General features: G+C 35.2%; 1 protein-coding gene across 1 annotated transcript; it reads left to right on the top strand.

Moving 5' to 3' along the window:
* Positions 1-11,996: 11,996 nt before the first annotated feature.
* LOC110885083 (transmembrane 9 superfamily member 1) lies at positions 11,997-17,474 on the top strand. The gene is made up of 12 exons (XM_022132783.2): positions 11,997-12,234; positions 13,138-13,330; positions 13,413-13,517; positions 13,637-13,654; positions 13,753-13,847; positions 13,949-14,101; positions 14,957-15,091; positions 15,171-15,337; positions 16,137-16,231; positions 16,341-16,714; positions 16,800-17,073; positions 17,156-17,474. Exons 1-12 carry the CDS (start codon positions 12,145-12,147, stop codon positions 17,221-17,223), a joined length of 1,767 nt encoding a protein of 588 aa, XP_021988475.1. The 5' UTR covers positions 11,997-12,144; the 3' UTR covers positions 17,224-17,474.
* Positions 17,475-19,232: the final 1,758 nt, after the last annotated feature.

Below are 19,232 nucleotides of genomic sequence, written 5' to 3'. Positions count from 1 at the left end.
CAGGGTTGTCACTCGATCAGATAGCAATCCGATCGGGTGGCAATCCGTTGATTATGGAACATGTTGAAAATTGTTTAAGTGTTTGAAGTTCAAAACATCAAATGGTCGGATGGTCGTTCGATCGGATGGCAATCCGATCAGACGGCCATCCGTTCGACGTTCAAAACTTTTGAAGAGTTGAAATATAGTTTAAGGGTGGAACCAAGTGCAAGCCGATCGGACGACTGTCCAATCGGGTGGAAATCCGATCGGACGGCAATCCGTCCCGACGGCCTGATCGTCTTGACACTTGATTGTTTTGAAAGTTTTGCGGTTTTCTCGAGAGGATATGACATCGTACCAGACAACAGAACCCTATCTACACCCAGGTGATCCGATCGGGCAGGAATCACCCTAGTCCGGTCGGTCAGTCGTTCGAGACGATGGTTCGTGTTTAACCCAAAATCAGTTGTCTCATTGATAGAACACAGATCTTGAACTGACACAACACTAAGAAGGAGTAGAAGATCAGAACGGGCTCCGGTTCTATCGGTTTTGAGTGCATTGAGTGTAAAAGAGTTGAAAGAAAGTTAGAAACCATCTTTCAATCCTTTTCACCATGAATATGTTCAGATCTATGCAAGATCTTTGTTTATTCATGTGGAAGTCGTCCAGATCTAAGTTGTTCTTGGTGGATTGAAGCCAAAGCATGAAGTTCATAAGAACTCCATGATGACATCATCCTAGAACGCCTCAAATTCGGTGATTTCATGGTTAAAAGTTAAGATTCAAAAGATAGAAAGGTGAAGGAGTGCGTGTAGATCATGAAAGTACAAGATTTGGGTTGAAAACTTACAAGAATCGTGAGAAATCGAGAGAAAGGAGAGCTTGAGTGCGGCTGGGTCGAGTGAGAGCTGTCACAACACAAATGATGTGACATGTTGGTATTTATAAGGTTTCCCAAAAAGGAAAGTGTAGGGGATCGAGTGGGTCACAGATCGGGTGGCATGCAGTTTGCCACACCTTCTTTTTTCGCTACCAGTTAGAAGAAGTCGAATAACCATTCAAATTAAGTAATACTTAATGCCACACCTTCTTTTTTCTCAAAAATACCCAACCTTATCTCTGTTATTAAGTAATACTCAATGCCACACCTTTTTTTTCTCGAAAATACCCAACCTTATCTCTGTTAGAAATTGTTTTGTTTGTAAATTAGAATCTGTTGTGGAGATGCTTAGTTTAAAAATTGAATAGCTGCTTGACTTCCAATTCATATTTTTATGGTTGATCTGAACATAAAGCTTGACGTGGGTGTGACATGGTGGTGGTTCACTGGTGAACGGTGGTCGGAGTGGTGGTGATGACGAGATTTGCGCGTGGGTTTGTGGAGATGGGGTTGGCAAGATGAGGTGGTGGCGACAGGATGTGGTAGTGGTGACGGTAGGATGAGGTGGTGGCAGGATTAGGTGTTGCTTAGGATTTTAGGGTTAGGAAATTGGGGAAGATGAAGTGTAGATGTAATTTTTATGGTTTTATTTATTAAACATTTGAATACAAGCATAAATTGACAAGAATACCCTTAAGTGAATAAACTTAACTGAAAATTTAAATCCGGTTAGTGCTAAAGGACGTAGAGTGTAACGGGTTTTCAGTAATATTTTAGTAGGATTATTTTTATAACTTAATAAAATGATTTTTAAAAGCATTAAAACACGATGAAACGTTAGATAAAATACCCGGTAGTCAGTAAAATACCTGTTTTTACCTGTATTATGTGTATATAATATATGTATATGTGTATGTGTGAGAGGTGATAGGTGGCGGCCATGAGGTTTCACCTTAACTAACGTAATGCACAGTGCTTTTTTTTAATATCAAGCTGCATACCTTATTCATTCTACCGTATTCACCCATGTCAAACCTGATCTTGCAAAGCTTGAGATTTGTCTTGAACCATAATCTCTACATTAACAGTACCAAAAAGTGGAATAACTTAGGTTAATAAAACGCTTGAAAGATCAATTTAGCTAAAAAGATTACCTCATTTTTTGCTTCTTCGAGTGCTTTTAATGAGGTTTGATAGAACTCTTGTAGAAGACCAAAGAAACTTAACTTGAAAATTTATAGTCATGACCAGACGATATCAAATAACGGATACAATTTGCTAGTGTTGAGTATCTTGTAAGAAAAAAAAAAGAACACAAAGTTGAATTCTTACCTTGTAATGATAAGTAACGAAAGCTACAGATTGGCTTCCAACCACCACAACGGGTACCGAACGAGGGATCGTAGTTGCCGAACCAGCAAAAACAAGGCCGATGGTGGTTGTTGGGGATAACGGTGAGCGGAGCGACGACGTTGTTGGGCGGTAGCTCTGGGGCACAATTTAAGCGCCTGGTTCGAGGGTCAGCGGCGTGACGGCTAGAAGAATGATGGTGACAGTGTGATGATTGGCGATTTCGCGCCCGAACTTTTAGTTCTTCGTCTATAATGGCGGAAGGCAATGGTTTCAGTGGTGTTCCAACGTAATCGACGGTCGATGGTAGCCTAGGAGTTTGACGTTCCGGGACTCGTTGCTAGCTCCCGGCGCTGTTCACTGTGGTTGCGCAAGTTGACAGTGGTGTTCCAAGGTAATTCCTTGTTACTTTGATTATGCACGGGGTTATAAGGTAGAGAAGGATTTAAGAGGATGCATGCAAACTGAATTTACAAAACTAATGAAGAACTAATGATGAGAAGGATTTGAGAGGATGCATTCAAATGTAATCACTCTTCGGTTACACTCTTGAATTTCTTTAGACTTGATATTAAACTGATTGGGAATTTTAGGAGGCCATTGCGAAAAGCATTTAAGTTCTTGAATTTATTGCATGAACAAACGAAGAGGCTGGCGAAAAGCATTTGTTCTTGAATTTATTGCATGAACAAACGAAAATATAGTATACATAAAGACAAATTTACCCTTCAAAAAGAATTAATATATGCATTATGTGTTGTATTACAAGCTATTGAACTTGTGCCTCTTAATTTTTAAGAAGCCCTTGAGGAAATGCTTTATAATATAGTATAGATAAAAGATTGACGATGATTAATCTTGTGTGATGAATGTGAAGTAAAATGTGCATAAAGTGCTTGTACATAGACTTGTTGTATGATTAGTGATCATCATAAAATGAATTGTTGTGGGATGATGAATATTCATTTAAATCAGTAGGTAAACATGAAAAATAAAGTTATATGATATGTTTAGAAGTTACAAAAATTATGTCATAACTTGGTAGCTTTGCATGTTGTACTATTGGCTTGAAAAGTAGTGAATCGGGTGATGTTTGCATGATTTTTGTGCTATTCATGAGACCTGCATAAACATGAGTAAAATTATTGTTATGATCAGTAGATAACATGTGTTATGTTAAAATATTAAGTCATGATGATTTGGGATGGTTACGATAAAGTTTGGTACCAAACTATGCGTTAGAAACGGTAAAAATCGGCTTTTAAAGTGATTTTTCAAAACTGTTTTAAATCTGATCATAAAATGATGTTTTTATGATAAATATGAGTATTTTAACTTATAACAAGTATCTTTGGTGTTTGGTTGGTCATACGTGACTTCCGACGCCCAAAAACGCTACCGAAACGGTAAAATACGCATATTTCAACGTATGCGAAAACGGGATGTTCAAGAGTAAACTTTATATGTTATGAATTGATATGTGAATATGAGTATGAGTATGTGTAATGTGATTTACTAAGTGATATCATGATGATATGAAATGATGATATGTTTAGACGTTTATGCGATAGAAACGGTAAACTAGATCATAAATCACATTATGTGTAAAAATTTGTGATTAACATGAGGAATCTATAATATATTAAAAAGGAGAAGTGACGTACAAGATGGTAATTTTACCACGCGTATCGATTCTAAAGCAGCATGTACAACTAATGAAAGCTTGTTTTATGAGGGTAAAATTGTAAAGAAGTCAACATTTTAAGATACTAAAAGGGTATAATAATAAATTGCACTCACATAATTAACACTAATTCCATCTATTAATCTATTAAATATAGAGCTCAATCGTCAATTAACCCTTTTGTTTCCATCCACCCCGGTTATACAACTTCTCATTGAAATGAATCTGTAACCCTTTATCAATTGAAATTGAATGCCATCGTATCCAGAGCTCTTTATTCTATCGTATGACGGACTATTGAGCATAGGAATCGACATCATCATCAAACTCCAATCATCAAATTCCCACCGCTTCACCGATCAATATTTGTGTCAGCACCACCAGTTCATCTTCTTCACTCCCAAAGATGGTGGTACTGGTTTTGACGAAAACCTAAATACTTGTGGTGGCGATTCGTGACAGGAAAGTGAAGAGACAAAAAGAGAGAACCACGAGCAAGAGTGTGGGCAGTGACCAAAAAAGGGTTCGATTAGGGTTTCCCAAGGAGGAAGAAGGTGACATGTTCTTGTTCAATTGGCGTTCTGACCAGGTAACATTACTGAATTTGCGGCTTTTAATTCCTTTGAATGCCAAGATTGAAGCGTCTTGTGTTTACGGTTTATGGGGCACTGGTGGTTCAGATGATCAGATTATAGAATTCATGTGATGTGCTGGGACATTGGTGACCCTCTCATAATGTTGTCACATATTTGGACCAATTAATCTTGAACATGAATATTTGTCACATATACGAAGCAATTGTCCAATGAAGATACTCAGTAATGAATTCTATGTTTTAATGTTCTATCATTTCTGTCTTTTTTTTTCAGTTTAGTATGTATATTGATTACTTTTACACTGTTTTGAAGACTGTATAAAAGGAGGAAGAAGAGAAGTATTGATTATCTTGCACTTAAGAGCGATGATAAATCTCACAAAAGCAAGGTTTTGCTGGAAGTAAGCTTCTTTCTTTGTTCATATACTTTGTTTCCTTCTTTTCTTTATCTTATACCGACTATATTGTTGATATTCTTCCTGTTTTATTTTATTTTCAGTTCTCAACTTAATTATTTTGGTTTGGAATTTAAACTTCAGGTGAGAATTCTTTACTCACCTGATCATCCTAATTTGTGTTAGTTGCATGTACCAACCTCATGGATACCAATGAGACCTTATTCCTTTTGGATAATGATGAGGTTTAAAAAAATATCTTGTTTGATTAATCTTTTATGGTGTTCTTAACGTTTTATAATATCTATAATACCATTAATGTATAATATGATAGGTGGAATATTATAATAAACTGACAGTAAAAATGGCTGCTGGAAGCCTGTGTTATGATGCAATTGCTTTAAAACATGGACGTCTTTCCCTAATAAGCTCAATTTATTGGTTGTTTAATTATTGCTTAGCTTTTTTTTTTTTTCTGGTGCAGATTAGAAAACACTTTGAATTTTGGACTTGAAAGGTTCACGTAGGTAAGTTGTTAGTTAGTTATATATTTGCACGATTTAGAAATTGTATCATATCATTTAAAGTCCTAGGTTTACCTTCATTCTCCAGCTCATTGTGTTTCCTGGTTCTTTTTATCATTCTTGTGATTGGTGAAGATGCTTCATTCGGTTGGGATCTTTATTTGGTGAATATTCTGATGTTATTTTTTTCTGTCAGAAAGTCCATAACCAACTCATTTAGTATCTTGTTCTACTGTACAGGGTCATCATTAGATATGATGAAGGGACCATAATGGAGAGAGTTGGTCATGAAGAGCATGTCGTTAAGGATTTCAATGCATGTCAAAACAAGTCCAGTCAGTTAAAGTAAGTAGTGTACAATTAGATGATGATTTATGATAAAGTGGGCAACATCTTACGATTGGTTATTTTCAGGTTCTTTGGCCCGAATTTGGTCAACAGCTCGTTTCATTAATTAATTTAATCACTGGTGCAAGTGTCGAAAAGTATACACAAAGGCTATCTGATGGATTATGCTTAGCTTCAGTTAAAGATCGGTTGAGAAAAGAAATGACTATGTATGGTGTAAATTTAAACTAACAACAATTATTAGATGTTATTGAATACTTTTGACTAATAGAAAGTGTTGCAACTTTGTACATGATAAGAAAATAGTAATAACAATTCACAGGTACCTGTGATATACTTCAAAAGGAAACGCTTCCTCATGTACGGTAAAGAAAATTGTGAAGCAAAACAACTTTGGGTAAATCTTGTTTCTTTTCATTTGTGATTGGCTTTGCTATAGTCCACATTTTTAATTATATATTTTTTTTGTAAAAGTAATGTTTTTTACGATCATCAGATACATTGCCCACTGACTTTTGTGGTTATGTGTGTGATCCGGATCATTATGGTAACAAGATGATTGATCTTGCAGGTGAACAAAACTACCAGGTGGATGCAAATTTGGTCTTGCTGATGGTGAAGTTGAGAAGCGGCTGCAGAAGTATGAGACGAATGAGTTGGAAAAGCATGAAGGGCAATCTGTTTTCGGTCTGATATTGTATCAGTTTAATGATACTTTCGTTAGAATTTTACTTGCTGCAGCTGTGATTTTCTTTGTTCTGGCTTGGTATGATGGTGAGGTGGGGAGTCGAGTCGCATATGAGCAAGTTAATGTTAATATAAAAGTTTTCTTTAAATATAAAATTTTAGGTTGAATGTACTGAGTCGAGTCGCATATGAGCAAGTTAATGTTAATATGGACTTGTTAAAAACTCGAATCGAGTCGGCTTAAATCAATTTTGAGCCTAAATTGAAGCTCGCTTTTGGTTTTGTTTTTTCTTATATAAAATTTTCGTTGAGTAGTGCTTTTTTCTATCTAATTTTGTTAAAAATCATCCATCTTTCCCCCGTCGCGAAGCGCGGGCTCTCCCATTAGTATGTTTAAAGTGATTTGATATATATTAAGTGTTTGAACATAATATATATATATATGTGAAACAACGTGATACTTGAATTACAGTATATATATATATGTATACATACCGGCTATGTCTATACTTATGCACATATATTGCGAAGCGCAAATCGTAGATATATTGAGAATAAGTAGACATAATAATGTGTAAAAGGTCACCTATAAAATCGTTCAAAACGCAAAAATCTTAACATACATTTATGTGTATGAACATATATATAAATTGCCAACTTAATCAAAATAAAGATTTCTGTGAAAATCTTAAGAGATGTGTGAAGATTCAAAGTATATGAGAAACTAAATTGTTATCGAACAATTAGTTATTAAATCGTTCCTATTTAAATTAGGATATGTAGATTCGAACCAAGGGATTGCGATAATAAAAACGCACCCAAAGGTGAGTGTCACAGAACCCCACTTTTTACTGTTCTATTAACTGTTTTCGGGTAAAGAACACGTCTTTAATGAATATATGTTTTCGAATAAAACATCATTTCAAATAAATGTATTTTAGTGAGAATTCACTAAAACGTCATTGTACTATCTTACATAATGTTTTCAGAGAAAAACATGTCGTTAAAAACTAAGTATATGTTTTCATATAAAATATGCTTTAAAATTTTATAAAAATGTATTTTCATCGAGAATACAATTTTTAGAGTATGATAATACGTTTATGAACTCAAAAGATGTATAACTTAAACTGTTTTCAAGAAAAAACGAGTTTAAAATGTATCATACAGGTATCGGGGGAGAAACTGGGTAAATAGACGACGTTAGGGGTATAACGATCGTAATGATTTAAAGATGAATTTTAAATCTAAGTTGAGACAAATTCACAAGTCAAATAAGAGCGTAAGTAACGATGTAGGCTTCTGTCACGTGCGAGTGTAAGTAACAGAATAGGCTTGCACCACATGGATACTATAAGGATTTGTACAACATTCAATATTAAATTGTTATTCAGTAGGTTATATGTAATAGTGAATTGAGGCAGACATTAGATGCATCATAGCCATTTTGATCATTTAAGTAAGATACGCGTGGAATCGTTAATAGATTTATTGGGTTGACACCCTGTCGTGATCGGTCTCTCCGATTTACATAGCGACGAATTGGAATTCTTGAATTGTCTAGTATTGATTAATCCCTTGATCGTTTTATATAGCTCGTAACGTCTTGCAAACTTATGAAACTGAAGCAATAACTAAATTTAATATAAATAAAAATCACGAGTATAAGTTTTCATCGTAGACAGGCTTGCGGAGCTATTTCGTGAATTCTTCCATGACATTTTCTATGAAATACGATGCATGCCGATTTCATTAACATTACAATGACATTATTTCGAATGTCTTATTTTCAAACACATGTAAATGTTTTTAAATATGTAATTGTTTTCAGACCACTAAGGGTCAAATAAGGAAGTTTTCCTTAAATAAAATATTACGAAAATTATATGTGAACTCACCCTCCATTGTGTTGACACTTGATTTTACGTGTTCTTCAGGTACATGAGTTCGGCTTAGAGTAATTTTGGCTTGTGCATCATGTGGTTGTTGATGCTTGTTGTAATTAAATAAATTGTTGGACACTTTTAAAACTGTCATGGGACCGTGTGTACTAAGACCTTTAAGGGTCACCTAACTACGTTATGGTTGTGAACTACGTTCACAACTTTAAAACTTAATGCTTTTAAATTAATAAATTGTCCAATATAAACAATGCATCGACCACTAAGATGTTTTATGGGTACCAACCTCCGTCACCGCCACGTTTGTATTTCCGCTGCGACGTTTTTTGGGTGTGACAGTGGTGGTGGTGGAGAATGGTGGTATGTGGCGGTGGTGGACGGCAGTGGTGGGTGGTGGACATGGACGGTAGGTGGTGGTGGTGGTGGTGGTGGGTGGTGGGTGGTGGTGGACGGTGGTGGTGGTGGTGGTGGTGATGGACAGTGGTGGGTGGTGGACGGTGGTGGTGGTGGACGGTGGTGGACGGCGGGGGTGGTGTTTAACCTTCTGCAGACCTTAGAAGATCTTAGAAGTGGCTGGGCCAAGTCTGTACAAGAAGAGCTCGCACGTACGTTTTTTAGTGAAACGTCTTCGAAAAAACAAACAGTCTGCAGATGACAACATCTACGCGGCGCAGACAGAAGAATCTGCGCAAATGTTTTTTAGAAAAAACAAATACCACCTAAGTAGACATGCGTTACAAAAAAAAAAAATATGAGTAAACATTCCAATTTGGGTATACTTACTAAAAAATTGATTGAATTACCAGTTTTCTAAATAAAAAGAATAATCTGTCATTTCATGTAGGGATGGCAAAAAAGTCCAAGTCCGACGGGTATACTCGAAGCCCAAAACATACGGGCCGGGTATACCTGAAGCCCCAGTGGGTATGGGTTGGGTACGGGCTTAAAAAATAGAAAAAATTCGGGTATGGGTACGGGTATGGGATTTAGTGATACCCGCCCGATGCCCGACCCATTTACCCGAATAATACCCGAAAGTATCATATTATAGATTTCCATATATATAAACTTAGTACTTATTACCTTCTCTATAGTCATATGTGGATATGTATATGGCAAATGTTTAGTGAATATATAACTTATTTTTGAGCATGTATATTGGATATGGAAGCTATCATCCTTTATTATGTGGATGTTTTATGCAATTAGGTGGTCCTGATACAATTACTTAATTAAGTAATCGTTTTAATTTAGTTTAGTATATGTGGTCTGAATATGATATGTAAGTTGTTAATCATATCTTCATTTGTTATAGTCATTAAAATAGTAAATCATATAAACATCAAAGTAAAAACTGCACATTTGTTCCAACGGGTATTTTTAAGAAATTAACGGGTATACCCGATACCTGCGGGTATGCCCGATACCCGATGGGTAATTACCCGAAAAATATTCGACGGGTAACGGGCCGAATATGGGACACAAAATTACAACCGGGTACGGGCCTAGGATTACCAATACCCGGCCCAAGCCCGGCCCATTGCCTTTCCTAATTTCATGTATATGTAGCATAATTTTAACGTACATCCAATCCAATTAAAATTTAAAGACCAAACATAGTAAATAGTAAAAATCTGTGTACTACAAGGTTTAACAACAAAAACGATAAACATAGCAAAAGTGTAACAAATATTAATGATTGAAATAACCTATTCTTACATACAATAATCCTATTAGCAGGGGTGAGGCTAAAACAAAAGTTGAATAAATTAACTTTAAATCACAAGAAGAAAATCAAATTAATAATGTAACTATACGTGACATCGACATATATGACATCATTACAGCGGTTCTCCTTTCTTAAATCATCATCCTTGTCATTAAAAGTTGATGTTCTTCTAATTGGGCCTGTAACTTCAAACCTGTACAGGTACAGCAATTAGAACATAAGTTAAATGGTTTAGCAATCTGGAGATGGATATAATCGGGTGGTTCCGCTAGTGGCACGATGATACTCCAGTAGTCCGTTAGTGATCCAAATTTGCCGTTAAAATGGTTTAGCATTTAGTTTATATTCTATAGTTGGACGAGTAATATTATTGGAGTAATTTCACAGGCAAAGAAACCATAATTTCTTGCAGCAGCGCCACACTAAAAGCTTTGGATACCATAATCATCCTACATATATCAGTAATCATCCTACATATATATCAGTTTAATATTGTCAATACAATGTTGAACATAACCAATCATAGATATTCGCCAATCTCTATAGATAAGTGGTACAAGAAAAAGGTTAAATACAATGGATTGTATACTTGTTGCTCTCTTATAAGTTCATGCATATCATCACATATTTTAGCACAAGTGTCATGCCTACATTTAGATTCTTTCCTACAATTCAGAAACAATTTCACCTTGTTTGTAAGCCCCTAGATAAATTCATGTCAAAAATATATATACGAAGATTTTAAGTAATATTAACCTTGTCTCAAAGATGTATTTGATGACATTAGACATTTGCTTTCCGTAACACCAGCCACAACTACATCATCTATGCCCAATTGGATGTTTAGTGTTACCAACATGGTTGCTACACTTTATCAAAAGGATTATGTGACATGTGGTATGTAAATTTCCTTATATTGATTTCAAAATACACAAACTCGGGGTTTTATATATATTTAAGAAATGATGCGGATTCAAAAAAGTGTTTGTGGGTCAACCAACCTCGTACAACCCATTTCAATACCAACAAAAAGAATCTATTTTGACCTAAGTCACATTGACCCTTTCCTGGCTTGTCCGAACTATTTTATGATATAATGATGATAAAATATACAAATCTGACAATATGTCACCTGTATAAGACATGATTAGACCTGTTATCCGAAAAGTATACTACATGACTTTTAACCTTTTTTTTTCAAATACATAAAATTAGGAGGCTTGGATCTATCATTTCTTCTTGAGTAAATTACAAAAATCGTCCTTTATCTATGTCATTTATTGCAAACTGTGTTCTTTATCTTCAATAATTACAGAAAACGTACTCGATGTTTGCAAACCCTTGAAAGTTATGTCCTTTAGCCCTAACTCAGTTAATTTTTTATGGTTAAATCTGACCAAATAGACCCCACATGAGGGTATTTTGGTCATTTTACTCCCATGTGAGGTCCATTTATTCAGATTTAACAACAAAAATACCATCATGTGGGGTCCATTTGGTTAGATTTAACCATAAAAATTAACTGAGTTAGGGCTAAAGGACATAACTTGCATGGGTTTGTAAACATCGAGTACGTTTTCTGTAATTATTGAAGACAAAGGATACGGTTTGCAATAAGTGACATACGTAAATGACGATTTTTGTAATTTACTTTTTCTTCTTCTTGATACATAAAACATACAACTGTGTTATAAATATGAAATATAAAATAGTTAAACGTGTTGTATTTATATTTAATACTTGTTTTATTCGCGTTATCAGACCTATTAAACACGATAAAACACGACTTACCATATACTAAAATTAGTTGGTATTTAACCAACCCTAAAAAATAATAAAAACTTAATAAGGAAGGTACCGAAAACCACTTTTCATTAAACATACTTGAATTATATATTGTTGACTGATTTGGTTCACCAAAGAAAGTCTAATAAGATCGAGAAAAACAGCTCGCTCTCTCTCTCTCTCTCACGGATCCAAATCAAGCCCTATTTGCCGTAATAAAACTCCCCTTTTTTTCTCCGATCAATCGCCGTTAGATCCAATTTCATTCGCCGGCGACCGCCATGTGTCCCGCCCTCCGATCTCCTCTCCTCTTCATCGCTTCATTTCTCCTCATCTCATCCTCGGTCTTCGCTTCAGAGTATGATCACAAGGTTAAGTTACGCCCAAACCCTAAATGTCTTCAATTCAGTGTTCAATTTTGTAGATCCTTCGTTTTAAATGTCTGTGGTGTACGATGTCTTGTTAGATCTTTGTGTTTATGGATTTGATTTAAGGGATTTGGGTTAAGAATTGAGGTTTGTAGTTTGTTAGGGTTTAGATCTATATTAAGCGTTTAGATTTCTGACATTCTTGTACGATGCGGACACATCACACATGCATCCACTTATCGTTAGTTGCGATTAGGACTGCCACCTTTCAAGATGAAAATGAAGGAGGTCCATACTTCATTGATAAGAGTAAGTAATAGTTGGGTAAAACACAGATTAGTGTTTTATAAAAATTATACTGTTGGAAAGGATAGAATGAGATATCTGAGATTTATTGTGCTTGTGTTAAATTACAAAGAAATGGGTGGTTTTTATTATAAATCAATTATGTGTGAACTAATGACCCAAGATTCTGTTTTTAGCTCAGAGTGAAAGCATTATCGGATTAGCTAATAATTATTTTTTTCATTTTCTTCATAATTGGAACTTTTCTTTGTTTTTTGAGGGTTTATTTGTTGCTGCCCACAAATGATGATAGATCCTTCTGGGTCGTATTAGATGTATTGTATGTTCCCTCTATTCATAAGCCTATGATGGTGCTCTAAATACTACACATTCATACATTTGAATTAGTACCCAAAAAGACTTATTAGCATATAGGGATGTTTGTTAAGAATACCTTTTATCCAGTGGTAGAGTTAAGGATAGAGGTTTAGTATGGCAAGGTTGTATGGTTACAAGTTACATGTCTCAAAATAATAACAGTTTGATGGTATCATATGTATTCTTCATTTTTATTAATTCTACTTGGTCTTTATTTTAAAACATTGTTATTTTGTTTTGCAGTATCAGTCAGATGAGCCAATTACCCTGTGGGTGAATAAAGTCGGGCCTTACAATAATCCACAAGAAACATACAACTACTACAGCCTTCCATTCTGTCGTCCATCTGGTAACCCTGGCCACAAGTGGGGTGGTTTGGGTGAGGTATTGGGTGGAAACGAGCTTATCGATAGTCAAATTGACATTAAATTTCAAAGTACGCCGGTCACTGTTTCTTATAATGTTGTAGCATATGTAGCATTGTATTTAAAGGGTACACGACATGTTTCGTTTCGCAGAGAATGTGGACAAGACTTCAATTTGCGAGCTTGATCTAGATGAATCAAAGGTTAAGCAATTTAAGGAGGCTATCGAGAATAACTATTGGTTTGAGTTTTTCATGGGTATGCCTTATAGTCTTTATGTTTATTTACATATTTTCTTGTTACACAATATTTAATATTTATCTTCTTTTGTCTGATACCGTTTTCTTTGGTCTCTGCTGTATGGAACACAAATTCAGATGATCTGCCATTGTGGGGTATATCTATCAAACGCCTATCTCTTGTCATTATTTTTCGGTGTCCTGCTAGTAGTTAGTACTAACGTTTATTTTGCTGCACAATTGTTTTGCTTCAGGCTATGTTGGGGAACTACATACTGATAGAAATAGCGATAGCAAGCATATGCTATTTACCCATAAGAATATTACTATACAGTACAACAAAGATCAGGTAAATTCAACTTCTTTTTTTTTTTTGTAGACGAACTTGTATGGTGGTAATTTGATCTTATAGTCATCTATAATTTACACTATAAATCCCTCTCGTTACAGATCATTCATGTTAATCTCACTCAAGAGAACCCAAGACCACTAGAAGCTGGGAAAACACTCGACATGACTTACTCAGTCAAGTGGACCGGAACTAATATTAGCTTTGCACACCGCTTTGATGTTTACCTGGATTACCATTTCTTTGAGCATCAGGTATGTTATTGGGTCAATGGTTTCTTCCTTACGACTTACGAGTAGTCTGCAGTGTACACTTTCACATCAAGATCTCCCCATTATTAGGCCTGTAAATGAACTGAACGAACACGAACATATAATCGAACACATTTTTTTGTTCATGTTCGTTTATTAAGAAAATGGGCATGTTTGTGTTCGTTTATGTTCATTCGGTTAAAACCTAAACAAACACTTAACGAACGTAAACGAACATAAACAAACAAACTTAATTGAACATAATTTAACAAACAATAAACAACACAAATGAAGATAATTGAACAAACATAAATCATAAATGAACATAATTGACTAAACATAAACGAACATAAATTTATTTTTTTATGTAATTAGTGATTAATTACGATAAATTTCATTGCAAAACCCATTTTTTTACTAGAAAGCCCATTTACCATTTACCAATTATTAGTTATATTTATATAAGTAGTTAGAAAGTTCCTTTTCCTTTTATGTTTAATAATCATATAAAAATAACTACTTTATGTATTTAAATTGAAACGAACATAAACGAACAAACATAAACAAATGTAAATAAACAAACATAAATGAACGAACAGAATGTGTGTTCATGTTCGTTCGTTTAATTAAATGAAAAAAACGTGTTCTTGTTTGTTCATTTATAAAACAAACGAACTTGCCACCGAACAAGCTCACGAACAGTTCATGAACGTTCGGTTCGTTAACAGGCCTACCCGCCTACCCATTATGCTCATTTCGCTCCTGTTTTAGAATAACTGTTTTTGTATTTGCTTTAGAAGATACTTTTAAACTCATTTCAATAGGTTATAGCTTACAATTGTGTGTTGCACTGTTCAGATTCATTGGTTTTCGATATTCAATTCGTTTATGATGGTTATCTTCCTTACCGGATTAGTTTCAATGATTCTGATGCGGACTCTTAGAAACGACTATGCCAAGTACGCTAGGGAAGATGATGATCTGGAAAGTCTGGTAATATTGCTATGAGTTGATACGATTCATAAATCGTCGCGATTCCAGTTACCAATTATCGCAATGTTATGCTTTTCAGGAAAGAGATGTAAGTGAAGAATCTGGTTGGAAGCTTGTACATGGGGACGTCTTCCGACCGCCTCGTCATTTGGTTTTATTGTCAGCTGTTGTTGGAACGGGTGCTCAATTGGCGCTGCTGATTCTTCTTGTCATCTTGTTTGCAATTGTTGCAACGCTGTACATTGGGTATGCTATAGCAGATTTCTAAATTCACATAAGTTCGTTTCAGAAAAAAAAGTAGTGAATAAAAGTTGTCATCTCTGAATGTGACAATATTGACCCATTCACTTATAAGCGGGTCAATAGCAACCCAAATTTTTTATTGCAAACAGCCTCCTATATTGCTATTTTGAAAAAGTTGGATTATTGTTATAAGAGTAAAATGCTATTTGAGGTTTGGCCAGTTTTGCGACTTTTGTCCAAAGGTTTGTTTTTCCGCATCTGGATCTAAAGGGTTTGAAATCTTGCCATTTCCATCCGGCTCGTTAACTCCCTTCATTTTTCCAACGTTAAGTCTGAGGAATTTCCATCTTTTTTGCCAACTTAAAGGGCAATTCGGCCTTTTTCACTTTATGTAAAAAGACCAAATACCCCTGAAAAAGACTGAGCTGCTCTTTAAGTTAACAAAAACGATGGAATTACCCCTGACTTAACAGAGAAAAATTGATGGAGTTAACGAGGCGGATGAAAATGGCAGTATTCAAACCTTTTGGATCCAGATGCGGAGAAACAAACCTTTGGACGGAAGTCGCAAAACAGGCCAAACCTTAGGGATGAAATTGGCATTTTACTCTTTGTTATAATGATGTGTTTTTTAGATCATATTTAACACATTTTTTATAGAGAAGTAATAAAATTGGGCAAAAAAGTTTTCATGGTCAAACTGATCAATCTGTTTCTCGACCTATTGTTGACCAAGTTTGCTATCTCTACAAATCTGGAAAATTCTTAGTGTTACAAATGTAATTTTGACCTGTACATGTAGGAGAGGAGCAATTGTCACTACTTTCATCGTTTGTTACGCGCTCACCTCATTTGTATCTGGGTACGTGAGCGGTGGCATGTATTCCCGCCATGGTGGTAAGGACATATATACTACTATGCTCTTCACTTTCTTGAAAACATATACCGATGCCATGTTAGCCATTTATCGAGATTTAAGAATCTTCTCTTTTTAAAATTACTACAGGGAAAAACTGGATAAAGTCGATGATCCTGACCGCATCTCTTTTCCCATTTTTATGCTTTGGAATCGGCTTCGTTCTCAACACAGTTGCTATATTTTACGGATCTCTAGCTGCAATTCCGTTTGGCACAATGGTGGTTGTTTTTGTCATCTGGGCTTTCATATCTTTCCCTCTTGCTCTTCTCGGTACGGTTGTTGGACGGAACTGGAGTGGGGCCCCTAACAACCCGTGTCGCGTGAAGACTATTCCTCGCCCTATTCCCGAAAAGAAGTGGTATCTCACACCGTCGGTAGTCTCAATAATGGGCGGACTGCTACCTTTCGGCAGTATTTTCATTGAGATGTACTTCGTCTTCACATCGTTCTGGAATTACAAGGTATCTTGTTTCTATTAATATTTAATTAATCCTAGTATATTATCCTAAACTTCTTCAATTTAAACATGTGTTCCTTTACTTGCAGGTGTACTATGTTTACGGATTTATGCTACTTGTTTTCCTGATTCTTATCATCGTGACCGTTTGCGTGACGATTGTGGGAACGTATTTTCTGCTTAACGCGGAGAATTACCACTGGCAATGGACTTCATTCTTCTCTGCAGCCTCGACGGCTATTTATGTCTACTTGTATTCGATATATTACTACTCGGTTAAGACCAAGATGTCGGGCTTCTTCCAAACCAGCTTTTATTTCGGATACACCGCCATGTTCTGCCTCGGTTTAGGAATTCTCTGCGGTGAGGTTTTTTTTTTTAGAGTTTCATTTAGATTTATTTGATATTCTATTTTACTAACTGAACCCCTAACCAAAATTTTCAGGGGCTGTCGGGTATTTGGGTTCTAATCTCTTTGTGAGACGGATTTACCGGAACATCAAGTGTGATTAAGGCTCATAACGGCCCCACTGTGGCCTCCGAGGTTTTGTAGCTTGTTTTGTTGATACCAAATGAAAGATTTAAAAGGAGGGTTGAGGGGCTTGTTATTATTTGTAACTTTTGAGGAATATGTAGAAGAAAGGTTTAGAGAAATGCAAGACTGTTAATGTAGCAGGTTCTTAAGAAAAAACTTGTTATATACATCTTCTATTGTATTCTTATTCATCAGTCATTTCAGAAAATAAACTTCCATCATTTATCTAGGGCGGGTTGATCCGGCTTCTATCGGATCGGTTTTGCTAAAATGTGTCCGTCACATGCTAAATAAGGACCAAATTACTTCTATCTGTAAGTTGAAAACAATCATTGTTGCTAACCCGATCATCGCTGATCCCCAATACCATCATTGCTGCTTGCAAGCTCGAAAATATATTGAGATGAGTCATGAGCCTGAAGCCCTGTACCCATCGTCTAAGAGCGTAGATGGTTTTTCGTGGTCCATCAGGGCCACTGTAGTCTTCAACAATCAATTTGTTTATCGACCTAACAACTCTACGCTCTGTGTTTGGTTTTTAGCTGCCATTTCTTAAGAATTCCGCTGGATTTTGAGCAACAATGTATCTGCTATAGGTTGGTAGTTGGTACTCAGTTGCTGTGTGTAGAGATGTTTTGGTGATATGAAATGGTTGGGAGGATGTTGACCTTTTGTAATTAGGGTTTGACTTGTATAATAAATATGGGCTTTAGACTTTTAGCCTTTAGAGCATGACCATTGCGCTTTTAGGGTCCATTTTTTCTAATTTTTCCACGTCATTCGTTTTTTTCTATTGTAAAACTCGTTTTTTGCCTTTGTTTTTTGATGTAGTTCTTGGCTAAGAACTAGAAAAGATGAATTAAGGTGAGGCCCATTGTACCTTTAAATTATAAAAATATAATATAATAAATGAGATGGATTTGAGATACTTGTCATATTGTGGTAGAGCATCAAAATGAGATGTACTATAAATTAAAACACATCAATTATTGATACCATAATCTTATTCCATATCTATACATCTCTCTCTCTCTCTCTCTCTCTCTCTCTCCCCCTCTCCCTCTCCCTCTCCCTCCCTCCCTCCTCCCTCTCTCCCTCTCTCTCCCTCTCTCTCTCCCTCTCTCTCTCTCTCTCTCTCTCTCTCCTAACTTCTTCTTCTGCTTCTTGAATAAGATTAACAATATTTCAAGATCAAAGGTAGTTGTTGATCCATTAATTTCTTTGTGTATGTCATTGTTTTGATCACGCAGATATTAGTTTTTAAAAACATTGATTCGAATCTGGTTAACAATATTATTCTTTTACAATCTTTTAGATCCGATCGAAAAAAAATCTAAGGTATGTGATATATTTGTGTTCTTTATGTATTGACTTTTTGTTAATCGAAGTTGCTGATGTTTGATTGTATATATTTTTTTGTTATTTAAATCAACACCGACGTATTCGATATCGTCTTCTTCATTATGCGGACAAAATCATAGGTATGTTGTTTATGTGTTATGTTTGGTTGTTCAACATTAATGGAAGTTACTAATGTTTTTGTTTTGATCTTTTATGCTGAAACCCTTTATCTGAAGTATGAACGACTAATCTTTAAACCAATTAATAGTTTAGATGAATGTTGTTACTGTATTTTGATTTTAATAAGTTTAAACGTGTTTTTAAGGTTTTAGCTCTATTATTTTTCTGAAATAAAAAAAACTATGGATTTTATGTGGTTTAAGTTGTTAGTACATGTTTGATGATCTTCTCATGTTAACATATAAAAGGTTTTTTTTTTTTTTTTTGTATGGATTTTTGAATTTTTATATGAAAATATTTATAGTTTGTGTATAAGTTATCAAGATTTGTTTATTTTCTTTTGTCCAGATTTATTGTTTTCAGTTTTTTATATATTGTTCATGTTTTTCATTCATGGTTGTTTGCATTCACTATTTTTTTGAATAATTACAATATTTAGGTTTTAGATCTTTCAAAATTTCATTTA

This window comes from Helianthus annuus, chromosome 10, assembly GCF_002127325.2.
Source record: "Helianthus annuus cultivar XRQ/B chromosome 10, HanXRQr2.0-SUNRISE, whole genome shotgun sequence".
NCBI classification, from domain to species: Eukaryota; Viridiplantae; Streptophyta; class Magnoliopsida; order Asterales; family Asteraceae; genus Helianthus; species Helianthus annuus.
This window is presented reverse-complemented; position numbering and strand designations above follow the sequence as displayed.